Source organism: Ranitomeya variabilis, chromosome 4, assembly GCF_051348905.1.
Source record: "Ranitomeya variabilis isolate aRanVar5 chromosome 4, aRanVar5.hap1, whole genome shotgun sequence".
Classification (NCBI taxonomy): Eukaryota; Metazoa; Chordata; class Amphibia; order Anura; family Dendrobatidae; genus Ranitomeya; species Ranitomeya variabilis.
In genome coordinates this window covers 746,125,501-746,149,385 of record NC_135235.1, presented here as the reverse complement: position 1 = coordinate 746,149,385, position 23,885 = coordinate 746,125,501, and the positions used below count along the sequence as shown (strand labels likewise).

The window sequence follows — 23,885 nt, the reverse complement described above, 5'->3', positions numbered from 1 at the left end:
GAGATTACCTTGACGTTTGGTGAATGGGCTCACAACATTTGGCCAAATTTTGTGCTAAAAATCTCATGTGTTTTTTCATAAATTTCACAAGCCATTATGCTGTTCACATTTCATGTATTGCACATTTCCTTGCTTTAGCACAATAAACTTGAGTGCAGCCATTATCTATTTGCTATGTAAGACTTTTTTGGTTATGCACCAGTTCAGACTAGATGGCTGTTCAGTCAGTTTTTCTATATTTACTATGATTTTCCCAATGGCAGGGAAATCAAAATAACAACGGATTAGCTCTCGGGTGATGGGAACTAAAGTGACCGTGACCTGAACCTGACACGACACTGGAAGTAGCCGGGGAGTGTTTCCTACGATGCCCTAGACACCACGCGCCAGCCGGAGATCTAACTACCCCTATCAGAGGAATATACAGGCCTGCCTTACCTCCAGAGATGAACCCCAAAAGGAGATAGCAGCCCCCCACAGATATTGACGGTGAGTCAAGAGGAAAAGACATACGTAGGATGAACAGCAGATTTAGCACAGTGAGGTCCGCTTACTAGATAGCAGAAGTACAGGAAAGAGTCACTTCACGGTCAACTTCAAAACACTACTCAAAAACACCATCCTGAAATTACTTTAAAACTCCAGTGACAACTCATGCCACTGGAGTGGCAATTTCAGTCCACGAGAGCTTCCAGCTACAGAGAGTCACATTGCAAATAGCTGGACAAAAATAGCATAAACTAGAAACAAAATTCAACTTAGCTGAACAGGATCTTGAGGCAGGAGAATGCAACAGAATGCTACTGATACATTGTTGGCCGGCATCAGACCAGCAGCCAAGCAGCCTTAAATAGGAAACTCCCCTAATGGGTGTCAACAGGTGATCAAGGATAGAAGAAGGCAAATAAGTGGCACTACCATAAAACACCACCGGGGGAGCCCACAAACAGAATTCACTACAGTACCCCCCCCTTAAGGAGGGGGCACCGAACCCTCACCAGAACCACCAGGGCGATCTGGATGAGCACTATGAAATGCACGAACCAAATCAGGAGCATGAACATCAGATGCTGTCACCCAAGAATTATCCTCCTGACCATAGCCTTTCCACTTAACCAGATACTGAAGTTTCCATCTGGAAACACGGGAGTCCAAGATCTTTTCCACCACATACTCCAACTCACCCTCAACCAGCACAGGAGCAGGAGGATTAGCAGACGGAACAACCGGCACCTCATACCTCCGCAACAATGACCGATGAAAAACATTATGAATAGTAAAAGATGCTGGGAGGTCCAAACGAAAGGACACAGGATTGAGAACCTCCAGAATCCTATAAGGGCCGATAAACCGAGGCTTAAACTTAGGAGACGAGACCTTCATAGGAACAAATCGAGAAGACAACCAAACCAGGTCCCCAACACAAAGACGAGGACCGACACGCCGATGACGATTAGTGAACTGTTGAGTCTTCTCCTGGGACAACTTCAGATTGTCCACAACCTGTCCCCAAATCTGATGCATTCTATCAACCACAGCATCTACTCCAGGACAATCCGAAGACTCCAATTGACCGGACGAAAAGCGAGGGTGAAACCCTGAATTACAAAAAAATGGAGAAACCAAAGTGGCAGAACTGGCCCGATTGTTAAGGGCAAACTCTGCCAATGGCAAAAAATCAAGCCAATCGTCCTGATCAGCGGACACAAAACACCTCAAGTAAGTCTCCAAGGTCTGATTAGTACGCTCAGTCTGGCCATTAGTCTGAGGATGGAATGCAGACGAAAAAGACAAGTCGATGCCCATCCTGGCACAGAACGCCCGCCAAAATCTAGACACAAACTGAGTACCCCTGTCAGACACTATATTCTCAGGAATACCATGCAAACGCACAACATTCTGAAAAAATAGAGGGACCAGCTCAGAGGAGGAGGGCAATTTGGGCAAAGGTACCAAGTGAACCATCTTGGAAAAACGGTCACACACCACCCAGATGACGGACATCCTACGAGAAACAGGAAGGTCAGAAATAAAGTCCATAGAGATGTGCGTCCAAGGCCTCTTAGGAATAGGCAAGGGCAACAACAACCCGCTGGCCCGGGAACAGCAGGGCTTGGCCCGAGCACAAACATCACAAGACTGCACAAAAATACGTACATCTCGAGACAAGGAAGGCCACCAGAAGGACCTAGACACCAGATCCCTGGTGCCAAAAATTCCAGGATGACCTGCCAACGCGGAAGAGTGAACCTCCGAAATAACTCTACTGGTCCAGTCATCAGGGACAAACAGTCTACCAGGCGGACAGCGATCAGGCCTATCCACCTGAAACTCCTGCAAAGAGCGCCGCAGGTCAGGGGAGACAGCTGACAATATCACCCCATCCTTCAGGATGCCAGTAGGTTCGGAATCACCAGGCGAGTCAGGCTCAAAACTCCTAGAGAGGGCATCCGCCCTCACATTCTTAGACCCAGGCAGATATGAAACCACAAAGTTAAATCGAGAGAAAAACAACGACCAGCGCGCCTGTCTAGGATTCAGACGCCTGGCTGACTCAAGATAAATTAGATTTTTGTGGTCAGTCAAGACCACCACCTGGTGTCTAGCACCCTCAAGCCAATGACGCCACTCCTCAAATGCCCACTTCATGGCCAAGAGCTCCCGATTTCCAACATCATAATTTCGCTCAGCGGGCGAAAACTTTCGAGAGAAAAACGCACATGGTCTCATCACTGAGCAGTCAGGACCTTTCTGCGACAAAACTGCACCTGCTCCGATCTCGGAAGCATCTACTTCAACCTGGAACGGGAGCGAAACATCAGGCTGGCGCAACACAGGAGCAGAAGAAAAGCGGCGCTTAAGCTCCCGAAAGGCCTCCACAGCCGCAGAGGACCAATTAGCAACATCAGCACCCTTCTTGGTCAAATCAGTCAAAGGTTTAGCAATGGCAGAAAAACCCACTATGAATCGGCGATAGAAATTAGCAAATCCCAAGAATTTCTGAAGACTCTTTAGAGAAGTAGGTTGTATCCAATCACAAATAGCCTGAACCTTAACAGGGTCCATCTCCATAGATGAAGGGGAAAAAATATATCCCAAAAAGGAAATTCTCTGAACCCCAAAAATACACTTTGAGCCCTTCACAAATAGAGAATTAGCTCGTAAAACCTGAAAAACTCTCCTGACCTGTTGAACATGAGATTCCCAGTCCTCCGAAAAAATCAAAATATCATCCAAATACACAATCATAAATTTATCCAGATATTCACGGAAAATATCGTGCATAAAGGACTGAAAAACGGAAGGGGCATTCGCGAGACCGAAAGGCATTACCAAATACTCAAAATGGCCTTCAGGCGTATTAAATGCGGTCTTCCACTCATCCCCCTGCTTAATCCGCACCAAATTATACGCACCACGTAGATCGATCTTAGTGAACCACTTCGCCCCCTTTATGCGAGCAAAAAGATCAGTCAGTAAAGGTAACGGGTACTGGTATTTAACTGTAATCTTATTCAGAAGTCGATAGTCGATACAAGGTCTCAATGAACCATCCTTTTTACCCACAAAGAAAAACCCTGCCCCCAGTGGAGACAAAGAGGGGCGAATATGACCCTTTTCCAAAGATTCTCTGATATACTCCCGCATAGCAGTATGTTCAGGTACAGACAAATTAAACAAGCGACCCTTAGGAAATTTACTACCGGGAATCAACTCAATAGCGCAGTCACACTCTCTGTGAGGGGGGAGAGAATCAGTTTTAGGCTCCTGAAAGACATCATAAAAATCTGACAGAAATGCTGGGATCTCAGAGGGAGTAGATGAAGAAATGGGAACCAAAGGTGCATCCCCATGAATCCCCCGACATCCCCAGCTCAGCACAGACATTGATCTCCAGTCCAAGACTGGATTATGAATTTGTAACCATGGTAATCCAAGTACTAATACGTCATGTAGATTATATAACACAAGGAAACGAATAATCTCCTGATGGTCTGGGGAAAGATGCATAGTCACTTGTGTCCAATATTGTGGTTTATTGCTAGCCAAAGGTGTAGAATCAATACCCTTTAAGGGAATAGAAACCTCCAGAGGCTCTAAATCAAACCCACAACGCTTGGCAAAGGACCAATCCATGAGACTCAGAGCGGCGCCAGAATCCACATAAGCATCCACAGTAACAGACGATAAAGTACAAATCAATGTCACGGACAAAAGAAATTTAGACTGCAAGGTACCCATAGAAAAAGATTTATCAACCTTTTTATCAACCTTCTTTATGCGTTTAGAGCATGCTGATATAACATGAGCTGGATCTCCACAATAGAAGCACAACCCATTTTTGCGCCTGTAATTCTGTCGTTCGCCTCTAGACAATACACTATCGCATTGCATATGCTCTGGTGCCTTTTCAGAGGTCACCACCAAATGATGCACAGGTTTTTGCTCAGAAGATACCGCCATATGGTGCACAGGTTTTTGCTCAGAAGATACCGCCATATGGTGCACAGATTTTTGCTCAGAAGATACCGCCATATGGTGCACAGATTTGCGCTCCCGTAAACGCCGATCAATCTGGATAGCCAATTTCATGGCATCATTCAGACCTGTAGGCACAGGGAACCCCACCATGACATCCTTCACGGCATCAGAGAGACCTTCTCTGAAATTAGCTGCTAGAGCGCACTCATTCCATTTAGTAAGCACCGACCATTTACGAAATTTTTGGCAGTATATCTCAGCTTCATCTTGCCCTTGGGAAAGAGCTATCAAGGCTTTCTCAGCCAAAATCTCTAAATTAGGTTCTTCATAAAGCAACCCCAAAGCCAGAAAAAACGCATCTACATTTAATAACGCAGGATCCCCTGGCGACAATGCAAATGCCCAACTTTGTGGGTCACCCCGCAATAGAGAAATAACAATTTTAACCTGTTGCGCAGGATCACCAGCAGAGTGAGATTTCAGAGACAAAAACAATTTACAATTCTCTCTGAAATTCAAAAAACGGGATCTGTCTCCGGTAAAAAATTCAGGCATAGGGATCTTAGGTTCAGACATTGGAGCACGTATAACAAAATCTTGTAAGTTCTGGACCTTTGTAGCCAGGTTATTCAGACCTGCAACCAAACTCTGTGGATCCATGATTCAAACAGGTGTAACCAAAGCCATTCAGAGATTAAGAGAGGAAAAAAAAAAAAAAGGCTGAAGACTGCAGTTTAAGCAAGGAGTACAAATAAGCACTAAGGTGCACTTTCCAAACACAGAAGGAAAAAAAACCTTTTCATATCCTTTCCTGCTTTAGTGCATAGTTTTAACACATGACGGCCGGCCAAACTGTTATGATTTTCCCAATGGCAGGGAAATCAAAATAACAACGGACTAGCTCTCGGGTGATGGAAACTAAAGTGACCGTGACCTGAACCTGACACGACACTGGAAGTAGCCGGGGAGTGTTTCCTACGATGCCCTAGACACCACGCGCCAGCCGGAGATCTAACTACCCCTATCAGAGGAATATACAGGCCTGCCTTACCTCCAGAGATGAACCCCAAAAGGAGATAGCAGCCCCCCACAGATATTGACGGTGAGTCAAGAGGAAAAGACATACGTAGGATGAACAGCAGATTTAGCACAGTGAGGTCCGCTTACTAGATAGCAGAAGTACAGGAAAGAGTCACTTCACGGTCAACTTCAAAACACTACTCAAAAACACCATCCTGAAATTACTTTAAAACTCCAGTGACAACTCATGCCACTGGAGTGGCAATTTCAGTCCACGAGAGCTTCCAGCTACAGAGAGTCACATTGCAAATAGCTGGACAAAAATAGCATAAACTAGAAACAAAATTCAACTTAGCTGAACAGGATCTTGAGGCAGGAGAATGCAACAGAATGCTACTGATACATTGTTGGCCGGCATCAGACCAGCAGCCAAGCAGCCTTAAATAGGAAACTCCCCTAATGGGTGTCAACAGGTGATCAAGGATAGAAGAAGGCAAATAAGTGGCACTACCATAAAACACCACCGGGGGAGCCCACAAACAGAATTCACAACAGGGGTCTGGACAAGATGAAGAAAAGAAGAACGGCTCCAGAGGCGACGTCATCTATAAGGTACCTGGATGTAAATGTTATTTGTCATGCTAACTCTCATGTTTTTATTTATGTTAGGAGCATTAAAGGGGATGTCCAGGTTTGTGACGAGTCTGCAGTCATTCTTTGTGACTGCAGACTTCTGAATTCTCACAGTGTGCACTGCACGCTGTCAGGATTCTCTCGTGCTGCGATCTACATACATGCGGTCACGTGCTGACTAGACATATGCGGCCTCCGTCAATGAAAATGCACTGAGCGAGGCCGGGCACGTCTAGTCAGAATGTGGTCAGAAGTATACAAACCGCATGCTTGTGCTGACATGACTGTCCACAGGCAAGGGAGAATTCTAAAAGTGTGCATGGCGTGCATTGTGAGAACTCAGAAGCCTGCGACGTCAGGATTCAGCTCTGCAGGTTCCAGTAGTCGTCACATGGACACGTCACTCATATGTGATTTTCATACTTATGGTCCTGTGACAACGAGCTTCTCTTCTGCTTCTCTGTTTTTCACTGAACATTGAGTGCATTAGGGAGAGGAGCTCGTGGGTACATGACTAAGTGTGCAAATCGCATATGTCCTGGGGGGGAACCAAACTGAATTCTTGCCCCTGGTTCCAGAAACCCTAGATACACCTCTGCCGGTATGCCACTGCGAACGGTGATTACCGGGTCCGGTGGAGGGATGTCTGTGCACAGGCAGTGAGGCAGGGACTGAGGTTGTGCACAGAGAGAGAATGGAGACCCGGAGACTGCCCGTCCCAGTCTACGCCGTAGCCTGGAGCCTCATTATCATAGGAATATGTCAGTTAATACATTGTTTTCCTAAAGCTTTATAGTGTAGTTTTAGGTCAGAGTGGGATGGTTAGGGATGAGCTAGGAAGGTGCAGGGACAGGTAGTGATGGCTACTTGCGGACATGTGCGGCACTTGTGGTTTTACACTTGCGGTGATACAAAAAACACTGCAAGTACCGCATTTGCCGGATCGCGGTAAAACCGCAAGTGACTCACATGTCCGCAAGTCCCATAGGGAATGAATGAGGCCGAACGCAGTCTTGCCGTAAATGTTCCTTTACAAGGCAGATGCGGAAAAACTGCCGGATCTGCTGCAAAAAGCTACTTTCACCTCAGCGATTTATGGCAAAGTCACTGCCGATAGTGTCATACTCACCAAAGGGGGAAGAAGCACTAAAAGTGCCTAGGGCAACCAGAAACTCTAAATACGGCCCTGAGGCTCGTTAAGGGGTCGACATTGACTTGTAGGATTGCTACCTTCCAATAGGTGGCACTAGATTTCTAGTTCTCTCTCTGAAGAGACTATTTGCATAATTAGCATATTTCCCAGAGGAGCATTGCGGCTTTAAGTCTCCTCATCTCGGCATGCTTAGCATGTCAATCTCCGCAAGGAGAAACGATACTTCTTGGATATCGGTCAGATGCCTCTCACACAGCCAAACCAGATCTCCACTTTGCACTGATGAGGGGCAGTACCCCGAAACACAGTGTCTGCAAATTGAGATTCAGGTTTGGCTATTATCCTATGTCATGAGACAAGGCTCGTTAAAGGGTTGACATTGACTTGTAGGATTGCTACCTTCCAATAGGTGGCACTAGAGTTCTAGTTCTCTTCCTCTCTGAAGAGACTATTTGCATAATTAACATTCAAGGTATGAAGTCTTTCCACCTTCTGGTTCCTCAGATTGGAACAAAAGGAACAAAAGGAAGGAAGGATGACTTCCTGTAGTCTATAGAACCGGGATGCTACTTCGGGAAAGTAGGATTGGTCTGGCTTAAAGATTACCAGGTCATCTAGAATTTGAGTAACAGAACGAGCCTGAATAGAACCGACTATTCTGGCAGATGTTGAAAGTTACCAACAGGGTTGTTTTACATGAAAAAATCCTAAGGGGTGCCGATTCTATGGGCTCAAATGGTAAGTCTGTTGAGGTTTCAGGACCAAATTCAAATCCCATGGGACTAACTTTACTTTACAAATGGGCCTAGAGTTTGATGATGATTTAATAAATCGTGACACCAAATGATTTCTAGCCAAATCACAGCTGTACAGACCCTACCAGAGCCACCATCTAAACATTTAGGGTACTGTTGGGTAAACCTAAATCAGGGTCCTTTTGAAAAAATTCCATCTTTACTGCTGACTTAACTCTCAGGAATTTGTTCAAAGCCTTCAGATTTATTATAGTCCTGAAGGAACAGTCTGGCTTGCTTATTACAAAGAGAGGGGAGTAAAACCCCCTCTTCCTTTTCAGACTTCAGGACTTCGATGACGGCTTTTTGCACTAGGTCCAAGACTTCTGTGTAACACTCACGCCCAGACTGGATGGCCCAAGAGAAGATTGTGGCCCCACTGTGCCACAAAACAAACTTACCCTGGACTAAGTAGCTACCTTGGTGTTTGCAGGAGCCTCTAGTGGGGAGGTCAGGCTTGTGCGGCAGGTAGCTGCCAGGTACCACACCAGGGTGGTGTCGGGCAGTAGCAGATGACTCCCAGGGGACCAGGACACTGCAATGACAGGTGCAGGCAAATACTGAAGATATACTCTCGGACTCAGCTGATATATAGACAGGTGAGTACTGGCGGGCACAGGTGATGTACAGGTGGGCATGGCTGACACTCTGGCAGGCAGGCAGGCACAGTCCAGACTGAAGGTACAGGAACTGTTTTGGGAAGGACAGGGACACAGACAGATACGAGTAGGATTCAGGGACAGATAGGAACCAGTTCAGACTAGGAGCCATTTCAGGAAGGAATGGGACAAAGTCGAGGACCCAGTTCAGACTGGACAAACAAGGAGCTGCAGATGCAAAGGATGAGCAGAGCCGCAGGTGCAAAGGAGGAGCACAGCCGCAGGTGTGGAACAGGAGCAGAGCCGCAGTAGCAGACAGGACCAGATTCATACAGGTGCTTACAATGAAGTAGCAAGTGTACACCAAGGTCACTAACTGTCATTCTCCCGCTTGCCTCGCCGCCTGTATCCCGCTATACTTACCGCTCTGCGGCGTCCCGACGCGTTCCTGCTCGTTCCCGGGCTTGTTCCTCTCGCACGGCCGGCTCCTGGTCCCCCTCAAGCACGCGCACACTGGGTTCTGCGGCGCGCAAGCACATTTCTCTCGTTGATCCTGGCCGCTCCTTCTTCCCTGCTCTGTGCTCCTGGAGGACTCTGAACTGGAAGGTATGCCACCGCTCTCCTTATCAGGCTGCCTCTTCCTCCCGGCGGTGCCTGATTGTCATTTGTGTCTTGCATTTGATTCTGGCCCTCGTCCTTCTGTCATTCCGTCCTCCAGTCTGCCCTATTAGCCTGTAAGGGTACTGTCACACCGTGCAATTTTCGTCGCTACGACGGCACGATCCGTGACGTCGCAGCGTCGTATGAGTATCGCTCCAGCGTCGTAGACTGCGGTCACACTTTGCAATCACAGCGCTGGAGCGATGCCGAGGTTCGCTGGTAACCAGGGTAAACATCGGGTTACTAAGCGCAGGGCCGCGCTTAGTAACCCGATGTTTACCGTGGTTACCAGCGTAAAAGTAAAAAAAAAAAAACCGTACATACTCACCATCTGATGTCTGTCAGGTCCCTTGCAGTCTGCTTCCCGCTCTGACTGAGTGCAGCCGTACAGTGAGAGCAGAGCGCAGCGGTGACGTCACCGCTGTGATCTGCTCTCACTTTCCGGCCGGCGCTCACAGTCAGAGCGGGAAGCAGACTGCAAGGGACCTGACAGACATCAGATGGTGAGTATGTACGGTTTGTTTTTTTTTACTTTTACGCTGGTAACCACGGTAAACATCGGGTTACTAAGCGCGGCCCTGCGCTTAGTAACCCGATGTTTACCCTGGTTACCAGCGAACGCATCGCTGGATCGCTGTCACACACAACGATCCAGCGATGACAGCGGGAGATCCAGCGACGAAAGAAAGTTTCAAACGATCTGCTACGACGTACGATTCTCAGCAGGGTCCCTGATCGCTGCTGCGTGTCAGACACTGCGATATCGTAACGATATCGCTAGAACGTCACGAATCGTACCGTCGTAGCGATCAAAATTGCACTGTGTGACAGTACCCTAACTCTTAGTTTGCCTCCTTACCTATTTCCTTACCTGCCCTCTCTCCTTTGTTTTCATTATAGTGCCAGTGTCCCAGAGTCTCCTGATTGTCCTTGCTTCCGTGTCTTTTCCATATCAGTCTGTCTGCTTCCCTATCCTGTCCAAGTGTTCTGTACTCCTGTCGTTCCCGCCGTTAATACCTGCATCTCTGTCCTGTCCATATTCTTGTGCTCCAGCCGTGTTACTTTCACTCCTATACATCTCCTTTAGATACTATCTGCCGCAGCAGTAGTCTCCCTTGGGCCTGCCCCTAACGCCCCCTGTATAGGGGGTGGTCCACCGGGTCTACTCGCTCTGGGAAAGTTCGCTGTCGCAGTCCAGCGGGTCCACCTTTGGAGTTCATCTAGCATTCTAACAATAACATTGTGCAGAGACAACAGAATAAAGATAGATGCTGGTTCAGATACTGCGAGTATGAATAGGAACAAGGGCAGGCATAGAAGGGTAGGGAAAGATCCTGACTAAGATACAAAAAGGTTCAGGGATAGGACTTAGTTCAGATAAGGACAGACACAGGAACAAGTTCAGGATACAGGTCTGGGTATACAGCCCCCAGGGCAGCAGAAACAAGACAGGTTAGATACAGGTACAGACCTGGGTATACAGCCCCATTGTGGCAGAAACAGGATAGGACCTGGCAACTCAAGCTAACATGTTGACTAATACCTAAAATCAATTTTTATTAATGAACCATTAAAATATCATAGACTAAAAACCACAAGACCTGCAAACTACAAAAAATAAGTAAACACATATACCCCTAATGAACCCTACCAATATATCTGTGTTTCAAAAATTGTGCTGATGTAAAGTAGACATGCGTCTCTTATTTAAAAAGGCATAAAAATTTAAAGTTTGAAAAATTAAAAATTTTCGCCAAATTTCCGATGTTGATGCTTCCGACCTTGAGCATCCTTTTGGAAAAGGACTGTTCCAGCACCAACAGATGAGGCATCCACCTCCATTATAAATGGCTTATCTACATCGGGGCGATGTAGGATGGGAGCGCTAGGGAAGTGTGACTTAATGGAGAGAAAGGCCTTGGAGACCTCCTCAGACCACAATTTGGGATTTGCTCCCTTCTTGGTGAGGGCAACCAAGGGAGCTACCAAAGTTGAGAAGTGTGGAAAGAACTGGCGATAATAATTAATGAACCCCATAAAGCGCTGCACCGCTTTAAGAGAATGGGGTTCCTGCCAGTCCATCACAGCCTGTAGTTTGGCAGGATCCATAGCCAATCCCTGGGCAGAGATGATATAGCCCAAGAAAGGTAAGGACTCCAGCTCAAACACACATTTCTCCAACTTTGCATAGAGGGAATTTGCCCGTAAGAGGTCGAAGACTCTGCAAACATCTCTCCGGTGGGAGTCAATATCTGGAGAGTAGATGAGAATATCATCCAGATAGACAACGACAGAGGTGGCGAGCATATCCCGGAAGATGTCGTTCACAAAGTCTTGGAAAATGGCTAGGGTATTACAGAGCCCGAAGGGCATCACCAGATATTCATAGGGCCCATCCCTGGTGTTAAAAGCCGTCTTCCATTCGTCCACCTCACAGATGCGAATCAGGTTGTAAGCACCCCGCAGATCTAATTTTCTAAATACCCTTGCTCCCTGAAGCCTATCAAAGAGCTCAGATATCAGGAGCAAAGGATATTTATTCTTAACGGTGATGGCGTTAAGACCCCTATAATCTATGCATGGACGTAGTTCCCCGTTCTTCTTCTGCAAGAAGAACCCAGCCCCTGCACTCTGCAGGTGACACTGACTTCCTAATGAATCCTCTTGCCAGATTTTCCTGGATGTACTGTGACATTGCCTCCGTCTCTGGGAGAGATAACGGATAGACTTGACCCCGGGGAGGCTCAGCACCAGGCAAGAGGTCAATAGGACAGTCATAGGGGCGGTGAGGCGGAAGGGTCTCCGCAGCTCTTTTGGAGAACACGTCCGCATAGGGATAATATTGCTTGGGGAGAGAGAATAGATCTGCGGGTACCTCAGTAGTAGCAACCTGAACACATTCCCTCTGACATCTACCCCCACAAGATTCACCCCATCCCAAAATTCTGCCTGTGGACCACTCAATATGAGAATTGTACCGTAGCCAAGGCATCCTAACAGGATCTCGTCAATTCCCTCAGGAATGACGAGCAGAGATATAATCTCCTGATGAGATGGCGACATGGACAGAGTGAAAGGAATGGTCTGGTGTGTTATCTGTGAGGGCCGTGTCGACCCATTTACCACCCGTACAGTCACTGGTTGAGCTAACATTACCAGGGGAATTGCGTGACGTTGGGCGAAGACAGATGACATAAAATTGCCCTCCGCCCCAGAATCCACGCAGAGCTCTACCGAGTGGGAAAATGGGCCTATAGTAATTGTCCCCTTAAAGGACAATTTGGAGGCAAACGTCGCCGTGTCTAGTGTACCTCCACCTACTCCCACGAGACGCTGATGAAACATGACAAACCTGGAGTGCACGAGTGGTCCGGGACTTAGATCCCACTCATGACACGTCCATGGCTTCATGTGACTCAGAGGCCTGGACTGGAGATTCCAAAGGTTTGGCGAAGGTGGGAGCCAGCCGAAACCTCTGCCTACACTGGGCTTGCTCTAACCTCCGCTCGTGAAAATGGAGGTCAATACAAGTGGACACTGCTATTAACTCCTCCAGTGTGGCGGGAATCTCCCTAGTGGCCAGAGCGTCCTTCACGTGGTCAGCCAGCCCCCTCCAAAATATCGGAATAAGGGCTTTATCCGACCACTCCAGCTCAGAAGCTAGGGTGCGAAAGTGGACGGCAAAATGGCTGACCAAGGACGAGACCTGAGTCAATGCCAACAGTTGCAGACTCCACTGCGGCTGGAGAAGAATGGGAGACTGCAGCGGAGATGGTTCGAGATTCCCCGTGCAGAGGTGGGAACTCGACACCTAACACCAGGCAGGTTTAAAACGCTATTATTCTACAGGTTAACCCAATATCTGCAGGTTGTGTTTTTTTTCCACGTGACAGGTTCCTTTTATCCAACGGATCCAGCAACAATCAGTTTTTTAGACTGACAAAAATATTGAGCAGCTACAAGTTTTTTGTATAGCTACAACCCCTGGCAAAAATTATGTAATCACCGGCCGTGGAGGATGTTCATTCAGTTATTTTTTTTATAAAAAAAAAAAAAAGAAGCAAATCACAGACATGGCACAAAACTAAAGTCATTTCAAATGACAACTTTCTGGCTTTAATAAACACTAAAAGAAATCAAGAACAAAAAATGTAGTCAGTATTTGTTACTTTTTTAGAACAAGCAGAGGGGAAAAATTATGGACTTGCTCAATTATGTGTGAAAAAATTATGGAATCATGAAAAACAATTAAAAAAAACAAAACAAAAAACACTCCAACAAATCACTAGTATTTTGTTGCACCACCTCTGGCTTTTATAACAGCTTGCAGTCTCTGAGGCATGGACTTGATGAGTGTCACACAGGACTCTTCATCAGTCTGGCTCCAACTTTCTCTGATTGCTGTTGCCAGATCAGCTTTGCAGGTTGGAGCCTTGTCATGGACCATTTTCTTCAACTTCCACCAAAGATTTTCTATTAGACTCAGATCCGGACTATTTGCAGACCATAATATTGACCTTATGTGTCTATTTTCAAGGAATGTTTGCACAGTTTTTGCTCTATGGCAGGATGCATTATCATCTTGAAAAATGATTTCATCATCCCCAAACATCCTTTCAAATGCTGGGATAAGAAAAGTGTCCAAAATATCAACAAACTTGTGCATTTCTTGAAGGTGTAATGACAGTCATCTCCCCAGTGCCTTTACCTGACATGCAGCCCCATATCATCAGTGACTGTGGAAATTTGCATGCTATCTTCTGGCAGTCATCTTTATAAATCTTATTGGAACGGCACCAAACAAAAGTTCCAGCATCATCACCTTGCCCAATGCAGATTCGCGATTCATCACTGAATATGACTTTCATCCAGTCATCCACAGTCCACGATTGCTTTTTCTTAGCCCATTGTAATCCTGTTTTTTTTTGTTTAGGTGTTAATTATGGTTTTCGTTTAGCTTTTCTGTATGTAAATCCCCATTTCCTTTAGGCGGTTTCTTACAGTTCGGTCACAGACGTTGACTCCAGTCTCCTCCCATTCGTTCCTCATTTGTTTTGTTGTGCATTTACTATTTTGGAGACTGTTTTGGAGACATATTGCTTCAAGTTTCTGGTCTTGACACTTTGATGTCTTCCTTGGTCTACCAGTATGTTTGCCTTTAACAACCTTCCCATGTTGTTTGTATTTGGCCCAGATTTTAGACACAGCTGACTGTGAACAACCAACATCTTTTGCAACATTGCGTGAGGATTTACCCTCTTTTAAGAGTTTGATAATCCTCTCCTTTGTTTCAATTGACATCTCTCGTGTTGGAGCTTGAAGAAAAAAAAAATATTACAGCTCAATAAGCTTATAATGAAAACAGAACAAAAATGTATCAAAATGTTTTTCAAATTGTAACAAATAAAAACCTATTTCAAATCTCACTTTTTCCTTCCCTAAAAAAAGAAGCAACCATACATTTCAAGCAATTATAACAAAAATGTTTTGGATCTTTGAATGCAGTATAAGAAACAAAGAAAATAAAATGAAATATACTTCTCTGTGTGAGCTCTTTGATGTTCATGAAGCTATAATATATGGGTAAAACATTTCTAAAAATCCAGAATATAATAACATAGCACCTATATGAGTTCTCTGCTGGTCAATAAGATATGATCGCTTATTAATTTTCCCACATTCTGTGCATGACAACGGCTACCCCACTGTGTGACTTCTTTCATCTCTGACAAGATCTAATTTAGTCCTACAACATTTTCCACATTCTAAACATGAATATGGCTTCTCCCCTGTGTGGCTTCTCTGATGTTTAACAAAAGTGGATTTATGACTAAAGCATTTGCCACATTCTAAACATGAAATTGGGTTTCCCCCTCCCCGTGTGAATTTTCTGATGTATTGTAAAAGTTAATTTCTGTTTAAAACATTTTCCACAATCTAAACATGAATATGGCTCCTCCCCTGTGTGATTTTTTTTTATGATTAACAAGATCTAATCTTGAATTAAAACATTTCCCACATTCTGAACATGAATATGGCTTCTCCTCTGTGTGACTTCATTGATGTTTAATGAACTCTTCTTTGGTCTTATAACATTTTCCACATGGTGAACAAAAAAAAAAAAATGTTTCTCCCCTTTGTGAGTTCTCTGATGTGCAGCAAGATCTGATTTCCATTTTAAAAATGCTCCACATTCAGAACATGAAAATGAAGATGGCTTTTTCCATGTGTGAATTAGACGGTGTCTATGAAGACTTAATTTTTGGTTAATACGTTTTCCACATTCTGAACATGAAAATGGCTTCTCCTCCGTGTGAATTCTCTGATGTATATCAAGAGTTGTCTTACATATAAAGCTTTTACCACATTCTGAACATGAATATGGCTTCTCCCCTATGTGAGTTTTTCTTTCCTTATCATCTCTTCTGTATCTTTTACTTTGCTTGGCAGTCTAATGAATCAGATGACAGGACCTGTTGATCATACTATAGATCTTTGCTTTGGAGGGCTGAGGGTGTATTTGGAATAACGGCATGCCCTTCATATGAAGCTGAGGGGGGATACCACGAACTTCCACTTCACATTCTCAGGATATCAAAATAAAGCATTATTTAATATAACCATAACATTTTATTGTTAAAGGGGTTTTCCCCTTTTAGAAAATTCCTTTCTATGAGCCCAGTTTGGTTTTTTTAACAAACTACCTGTGCTTTACTTACTGTCCCTGGGGCAACCGGTGTTTCTCTGCTACTGATCACCATGTCTGATATCGACTGCTGCTATGACATTACATCGACAGCATGGCAGTCAATCAGTGAGCTCAGGGGCTCTGACTGCAAAGATTTGGTGGCCCTCTCAGAGCTCCGGAGCTAACTGATCATCTGTGGCTCAATTGAACCTCGTGGCGCTCCATACTGAATAGATCGAGAGGTTATGAAAAGGTTTCCATTTTACAAAATTTGAGATAATTAACATGTCTATTGATTCTGTGAACTTTTCTTTGTTCTTGTTGCAAGTTTCATGTTATTGGGTGTATTTACATATTCCTGGACCAGAAAAGTTCAGATAAGGTTTCCAATGTTTTCTAAGATATTTATAAAAGTTATTTGTAGAATAAAGGGGGATTCGTTTCATATAATTCATCATCATTAATTTCACTAACTCATTCCAGATATTTTCATTGTTTGAATTATATCTAATATTTGAGACAGAAACAAGACATGACAAGAGAACAGTATCCATAACTGCCTTACATAATGCCACAAAAGTAGATGAATAATTCAGAAAACGATAAATGTAAAGATAAATACTGAGAGGACAGAGCATATAAAATGTAGCACAAAATTACTTCAGCCTGTGACTGTGAAGAATCTGTGACTTCTCTGCATTTAGTGGTCACTACTCACCTGGGTAGTCATACGTAGGAATCTCCTGTTTACACCACTCATCACCCTTCACGTATGTCCCTGTAGTATTAATATAGGTCAGAACTTCACCCTGAAACAAATATTGTAAAAGTCACAGACAGATGGAGAAGTCACATCTATGATCAGCTCTAATCCTGCCATCTCCACCGTTCTCATTACACAAGTATAAAACATATAATACTGGTGGATAAAACAAGACTGAGCACAAGACCTTCACAGCCATCTACACATCATAGGGGAGATCTCCTGACACCTTCTCTCCATCTACCTGATGATCCTGAGGAACATTGGGATCTTCTTGTTTACAGTCCTGTGGAAGAAGAGGACGGGGACATCTCTCTGGTGTTGTCCTCTTACTGGATAGATCTGGAGGAAACACATACAGGGACTGAATTCATTCTGTACATACAGATAATTATAGGCCGTGTGTATTTAGTCCTGTCTATTACCTGGAGATGTGAGGGGCTGGGGAACCTCCATCATGACGTCCTTGTACAGATCTTTGTGTCCTTCTAAATACTCCCACTCCTCCATGGAGAAATAGACGGAGACATCCTGACACCTTATAGGAACCTGACACATACAATGTTACCGTCATCCCCCGATCCCATCATAGTGTTAGTGTATAATGTCCCAGCATTCCCAGCAGTGTCACCTCTCCAGTCAGCAGCTCAGTCATCTTGTAGGTGAGTTCTAGGATCTTCTGGTCACTGATGTCCTCATGTATCATGGGGTGAGGTGGAGGCCCCGTGATTGGGCTCAGGGGTCTTCCCCATCCCTCAGACACAGGGTCCTGACAGCGCTCACTAGAGGTCTTCTTCACTACTGTGTAATCCTGGTTATGGAGAGACACATTAATAAATCTCACTACAGACATTTCCAGAGTCCTCACCTCTCCAGTTCTGTCCATCTGTTATTCCCATAGATAAGAATGATGTAATGTGACGTCATCAGAATCTCTCACCTCTCCAGTAAGCCGGAAGAGGATCTCTAGGGTGAGGTGTAATATCCTCTCTGCCATCTTGTCTCTGTCCATATCCGTCCTTGATGGGTAAATCAGGAAAATTCTCTTCTATAGAAGACCTTCACTGAGAGGATCCAATGTTGTAGAGACCTGAATGAGAAGATGATGAACCGATGTAACATCATAAATAATGACTGGAGCGGTGATTCCGGTATAAAGCCGTAATCTGTGGATCTGATCCTGTATGACACCGGAAAAAGACACTAGTGAGTAGTATATGTTTATGGCGGCCACTAATGATCTAATAATAATAATAATCTTTATTTATGTAGGGCCAATATATTCCACAGCGCTTTAAAGTTTAACAGTTCATACACAACAGTAATAAGTAACAATGTTAACAATACAATAATTAAAGCAAAATAAGACGATCCTGATCATGAGATCTTACACTCTAAAATGAGGTGGGGAAGATATAAAGTACAGGTGTGTATTTACAATGATGGTCCAGCCATCTTGAGGGAGTGGGGGATACATAAAAGGCTGCATGAGGTAGTCATCAGCCAGTATGTGTGGTGCTGTTGGGTGCGGTGGACTTTGATAGTGGGTTATTCTCAGATAGATAGTGAATGGGCCACACACAAACATAAAATGACTTATTAGGGAATGTGATAGGCCGCTCTGAAAAAATATGTTTTGAGGGAGCGCCTAAAACTATGCAAGTTGTGGCTGGTCCTAATTTCTTGGGGAGGAGCATTCCAGAGGATTGGCGCAATGCGGAAGTCTTGAAGCCGGGAGTGGGAGGTACGGATTAGTGCAGTGGTTAGTCGAAAGTCGCATGTGGAGCGTAACGAGCATGTAGGCCGATAGACAGAAATGAGGGAGATGTATGCGGGTGCTGCACTGTGGAGAGCTTTGTGGGTGAGAACAAGTACTTTGAATTGGATTCTATAATGAATGAGCAGCCAGTGTAATGACTGGCGAAGAGCGGACGAGTCCAAGTACCGATTAGCCAGATAGACAACCCTGGCTGCTGCATTAAGGATAGACTGGAGAGGGGAAAGTCGAGTAAGTCCAGGCGGGAATGGATCAGGGCGACAGTGAGGGTTTTTGTTGTTTCTATGGTGAGAAAAGGGTGGATTCTAGAGATGTTCTTTTGGTGTAAGAGGCAACAACATGATCTCCTTTCTGAGGACTGCAGGAGGTTTGGCCTGAATGCTGCGCTCGTGAGGTGAACAAGAACATATTATACGATTATTTTGGGATATTCTCTTATCCTACCGGAGGGCGACTTGTGGACTAAACTCCTTCATTGAAGTGAACAAGTCCATGAAACAGAACGACCTGTCCACGGTCCATATCTGAGTATTATAGGGGCTATAGTTCACTTAGAGAATAATGGAGCCTCCAGCACCGACCTCCACCCGCAGAGCCACACTCTACATAGAGAATAATGGAGCCTCCAGCACCGACCTCCACCCGCAGAGCCACACTCTACATAGAGAATAATGGGGCCTCCAGCACCTACCTCCACCCGCAGAGCCGCACTGCACATAGAGAATAATGGGGCCTCCAGCACCTACCTCCACCCGCAGAGCCACACTCCACATAGAGAATAATGGGGCCTCCAGCACCGACCTCCACCCGCAGAGCCGCACTCCACATACAGTATAATGGAGCCTCCAGCACAGACCTCCACCCGCAGAGCCACACTCCACATAGAGAATAATGGAGCCTCCAGCACCGACCTCCACCCGCAGAGCCGCACTCCACATAGAGAATAATGGAGCCTCCAGCACCGACCTCCACCCGCAGAGCCGCACTCCACATAGAGAATAATGGGGCCTCCAGCACCTACCTCCACCCGCAGAGCCGCACTCCACATACAGTATAATGGAGCCTCCAGCACCGACCTCCACCCGCAGAGCCGCACTCCACATAGAGAATAATGGAGCTTCCAGCACCGACCTCCACCTGCAGAGCCGCACTCCACATAGAGAATGGAGCCTCCAGCACCGACCTCCACCCGCAGAGCCGCACTCCACAGAGAATAATGGGGCCTCCAGCACTGACCTCCACCCGCAGAGCCGCACTCCACATAGAGAATAATGGAGCCTCCAGCACCGACCTCCACCCGCAGAGCCGTACTCCACATAGAGAATAATGGAGCCTCCAGCACCGACCTCCACCCGCAGAGCCGTACTCCACATAGAGAATAATGGAGCCTCCAGCACCGACCTCCACCCGCAGAGCCGCACTCCACATAGAGAATAATGAAGCCTCCAGCACCGACCTCCACCCGCAGAGCCGTACTCCACATAGAGAATAATGGAGCCTCCAGCACCGACCTCCACCCGCAGAGCCGCACTCCACAGAGAATAATGGGGCCTCCAGCACCGACCTCCACCCGCACTCCTCATGGTTGAGCCTAGACTGTATGGGCTCCTTCCAGGTCATGACTGCATTAACCCCCCAAAGCTCCCACATCACACAAACATTAACCCCCAAATCCCACTACATAGCCCCAAATATCAGGCTCCTGCAAACAAAAGTCTAAAGGTACCTTCACACGAAGCGACGCTGCAGCGATAGCGACAACGATGCCGATCGCTGCAGCGTCGCTGTTTGGTCGCTGGAGAGCTGTCACACAGACCGCTCTCCAGCGACCAACGATGCCGAGGTCCCCGGGTAACCAGGGTAAACATTGGGTTGCTAAGCGCAGGGCCGCGCTTAGTAACCCGATGTTTACCCTGGTTACCAGCGTAAAATGTAAAAAAAACAAACAGTACATACTCACATTCACGTCCCTCGCCGTCCGCTTCCTGGACTGACTGAGCGCCGGCCCTAACAGCACAGCGGTGACGTCACCGCTGTGCTGTGCTTTCACTTTCACTTTGCGGCGCTCAGTCAGTGTGGGAAGCGGACGGCAGGGGACGTGAATGTGAGTATGTACTGTTTGTTTTTTTTACATTTTACGCTGGTAACCAGGGTAAACATCGGGTTACTAAGCGCGGCCCTGCGCTTAGTAACCCGATGTTTACCCTGGTTACCAGTGTAAAACATCGCTGGTATCGTTGCTTTTGCTGTCAAACACAACGATACACGGCGATCGGACGACCAAATAAAGTTCTGAACTTTATTCAGCGACATCACAGCAGGATCCTGATCGCTGCTGCGTGTCAAACTAAACGATATCGCTAGCCAGGACGCTGCAACGTCACGGATCGCTAGCGATATTGTTACAAAGTCGTTTCGTGTGAAGGTACCTTAAGAAAACATCAACCCGTAAATGAATAAACTCTCCTGCTTCTCACTGACCTCCTCCCTGCTGCTCACCTACTCCGGCATCAGACGGCTCAGAGAAATGTATAATGGCAACTTCTCTTCCTGCCTTTACTAAGGCAGAACACGCCCCCGGAAATGACGTCACACCTGGAAGGAGCCCATACAGTCCAGCATTTACTCCACATATATGGCTGCTCTGTGCGCACAGGACCTGTGATGAGGTCACATGAGGGGAGGAGTCAGGGGAGTCACATGATCAGGGGCCTCAGTGTATGTAGGACTCTGCTGTGCTGGTTGTCATGGTGCTGGATGAGGGGAAGTTTCTGTGAGGGGTTTACAGTGTGAATGTAGCAGAGCCGTGTGTGTGCGAGGTGTATGGAGCGGAGCCGTGTGTGTATGAGGTGTACGGAGCGGAGCCGTGTGTGTACGAGGTGTACAGAGCGGAGCCGTATGTGTGCGAGGTGTACGGAGCGGAGCCGTGTGTGTATGAGGTGTACGGAGCGGAGCCGTGTGTGTATGAGGTGTACGGAGCGGAGCCGTGTGTGTACGAGGTGTACGGAGCAGAGCCGTGTGTGTACGAGGTGTACGGAGCGGAGCCGTGTGTGTATGAGGTGTACGGAGCGGAGCCGTGTGTGTATGAGGTGTATGGAGCGGAGCCGTGTGTGTACGAGGTGTACGGAGCAGAGCCGTGTGTGTACGAGGTGTACGGAGCAGAGCCGTGTGTGTACGAGGTGTACGGAGCGGAGCCGTGTGTGTATGAGGTGTACGGAGCGGAGCCGTGTGTGTGCGAGGCAGAGTCATGAGTGTGTACGAAGTATATGAAGCAGAGACGTGTGTCAGTCTCCTTTTTTTCAGTTGTAAACAGAGCATTTCCTCGATTTTATTTGAGGTACAGAAAGAATGAGAGCCTCCTCCATTTACTTCTATTATCTATTTTACCAGATTTTAAGGTGAGATGCTTTTACTTCACATTTACAGATAAAATGGCCCCTCCATTATATGTGAGGCACAGAGAGAGCCTCCTCCATTGTTGTTTTTATATTTTAATCGATCGGACTTTTTAGAATATAGGTGTATTACACTGGGTACGGAAAGTATTCAGACCCCTTTAAATTTTTCATTCTGTTTCATTGCAGCCATTTGGTAAGTTCTATAAAGTTCATTTTTTCTCATTAATGCACACTCTGCACCCCATCTTGACAAAAAAACAGAAATGTAGAAATTTTTCCTAATTTATTAAAAAGGAAAAACTTAAATCTCACATGGTCATAAGTATTCAGACCCTTTGCTCAGTATTGAGTAGAAGCCCCTTTTGAGGTAGTACAGCCATGAGTCTTCTTGGGAATGATGCAACAAGTTTTTCACCCCTGGATTTGGGGATCCTCTGCCATTCTTCCTTGTAGATCCTCTCCAGTTCCGTCAGGTTGGATGGTGAACGTTGGCGGACAGCCATTTTCAGGTCTCTCCAGAGATGCTCCATTGGGTTTAGGTCAGGGCTCTGGCTGGGCCAGTCAAGAATGGTCACAGAGTTGTTCTGAAGCCGCTCCTTTGTTATTTTAGCTGTGTGCTTAGGGTCATTGCCTTGTTGGAAGGTGAACCTTCGGCCAAGTCTGAGGTCCAGAGTAGGGTTGAGCGACTTTTGCTTTTTTAGGATCGAGTTGGGTTTTGTGAAACCCGACCTTCTCAAAAGTCGGATCGTGTGAAATCGGCCGATTCTACTGTAAAGTCGGGTTCCGGTCCCGGAACATGAAACCCAATGCATATATATATATATATATCTATCTCTCTCTCTCTCTCTCTCTCTCTCTCCACAATTAATTGGCTGAAAAAATGGCGGGGAAGGCGTCATTCAAAACGCGACTTTGGCGCCAAGATCGCGTACCGCATGGCCGACCCCACGCTGGGATCGGGTCGGATTTCATGAGACGCCGACTTTGCCAAAAGTCGGCGACTTATGAAAATGACCGATCCGTTTCGCTCAACCCTAGTCCAGAGCACTCTGGAAGAGGTTTTCATCCAGGATATCTCTATACTTGGCCGCATTCATGTTTCCTTCAATGACAACCAGTCATGCTGTCCCTGTAGCTGAAAAACACCCCCATAGCATGATGCTGCTACCACCATGTTTCACTGTTGGGATTGTATTGGGCAGGTGATGAGCAGTGCCTGTTTTCTCCACACATACAGCTTAGAATTATCAACAAAAAGGTTTCTATCTTTGACTCATCAGACCAGAGAATCTTATTTTTCATAGTCTGTGAGTCCTTTGTGTGTTTTTTTCGCAAATTCTATGTGGGATTTCATATGTCTTGCACTGAGGAGAGGCTTCCATTGGACCACTTTGCCATAAAGGCCCGACTGGTGGAGAGCTGCCGTGATAGTTGACTTTGTGGAACTTTCTCCCATCTCCCTACTGCATCTCTGGAGCTCAGCCACAGTGATCTTGGGGTTCTTCTTTACCTCTCTCACCAAGGCTCTTCTCCCACGATTGCTCAGTTTGGCTGGACGGCCAGGTGTAGGAAAACTTCTGGTGGTCCCAAACTTCTTCCATTTAAGGATTATGGAGGCCACTGTGCTCTTAGGTACCCTGAGTCCTGCAGAAATTCTTTTGTAACCTTGGCCAGATCTGTGCCTTGCCGCAATTCTGTCTCTGAGCTCCTTGGTCAGGTCCTTTGACCTCATGATTCTCATTTGGTCTGACATGCACTGTGAGCTGTGAGGTCTTATATAGACAGGTGTGTTACTTTCCAAATCAAGTCCTATCAGTTTAATTAAACACAGCTGGACTCCTATGAAGGAATAGAACCATCTCAAGGAGGATCACAAGGAAATGGACAGCATGGGACTTAAATATGAGTGTCTGAGCAA

The 23,885-nt window shown here is 46.1% G+C and overlaps 1 protein-coding gene across 1 annotated transcript in view; it reads right to left on the bottom strand.

Moving 5' to 3' along the window:
* Positions 1-13,406: 13,406 nt before the first annotated feature.
* LOC143768074 (uncharacterized) overlaps positions 13,407-23,885 on the bottom strand; it is an 804,664-nt gene continuing 794,185 nt past the window's right edge. The window contains exons 10-13 of the mRNA XM_077256756.1: positions 17,218-17,341; positions 17,037-17,134; positions 16,748-16,838; positions 13,407-14,656 (exon numbers count right to left, since the gene is read on the bottom strand). Of these exons, the coding sequence (XP_077112871.1) occupies positions 14,295-14,656; positions 16,748-16,838; positions 17,037-17,134; positions 17,218-17,341 (675 nt within the window). The 3' untranslated portion in view covers positions 13,407-14,294. The remainder of the gene's footprint in view (positions 14,657-16,747; positions 16,839-17,036; positions 17,135-17,217; positions 17,342-23,885) is intronic.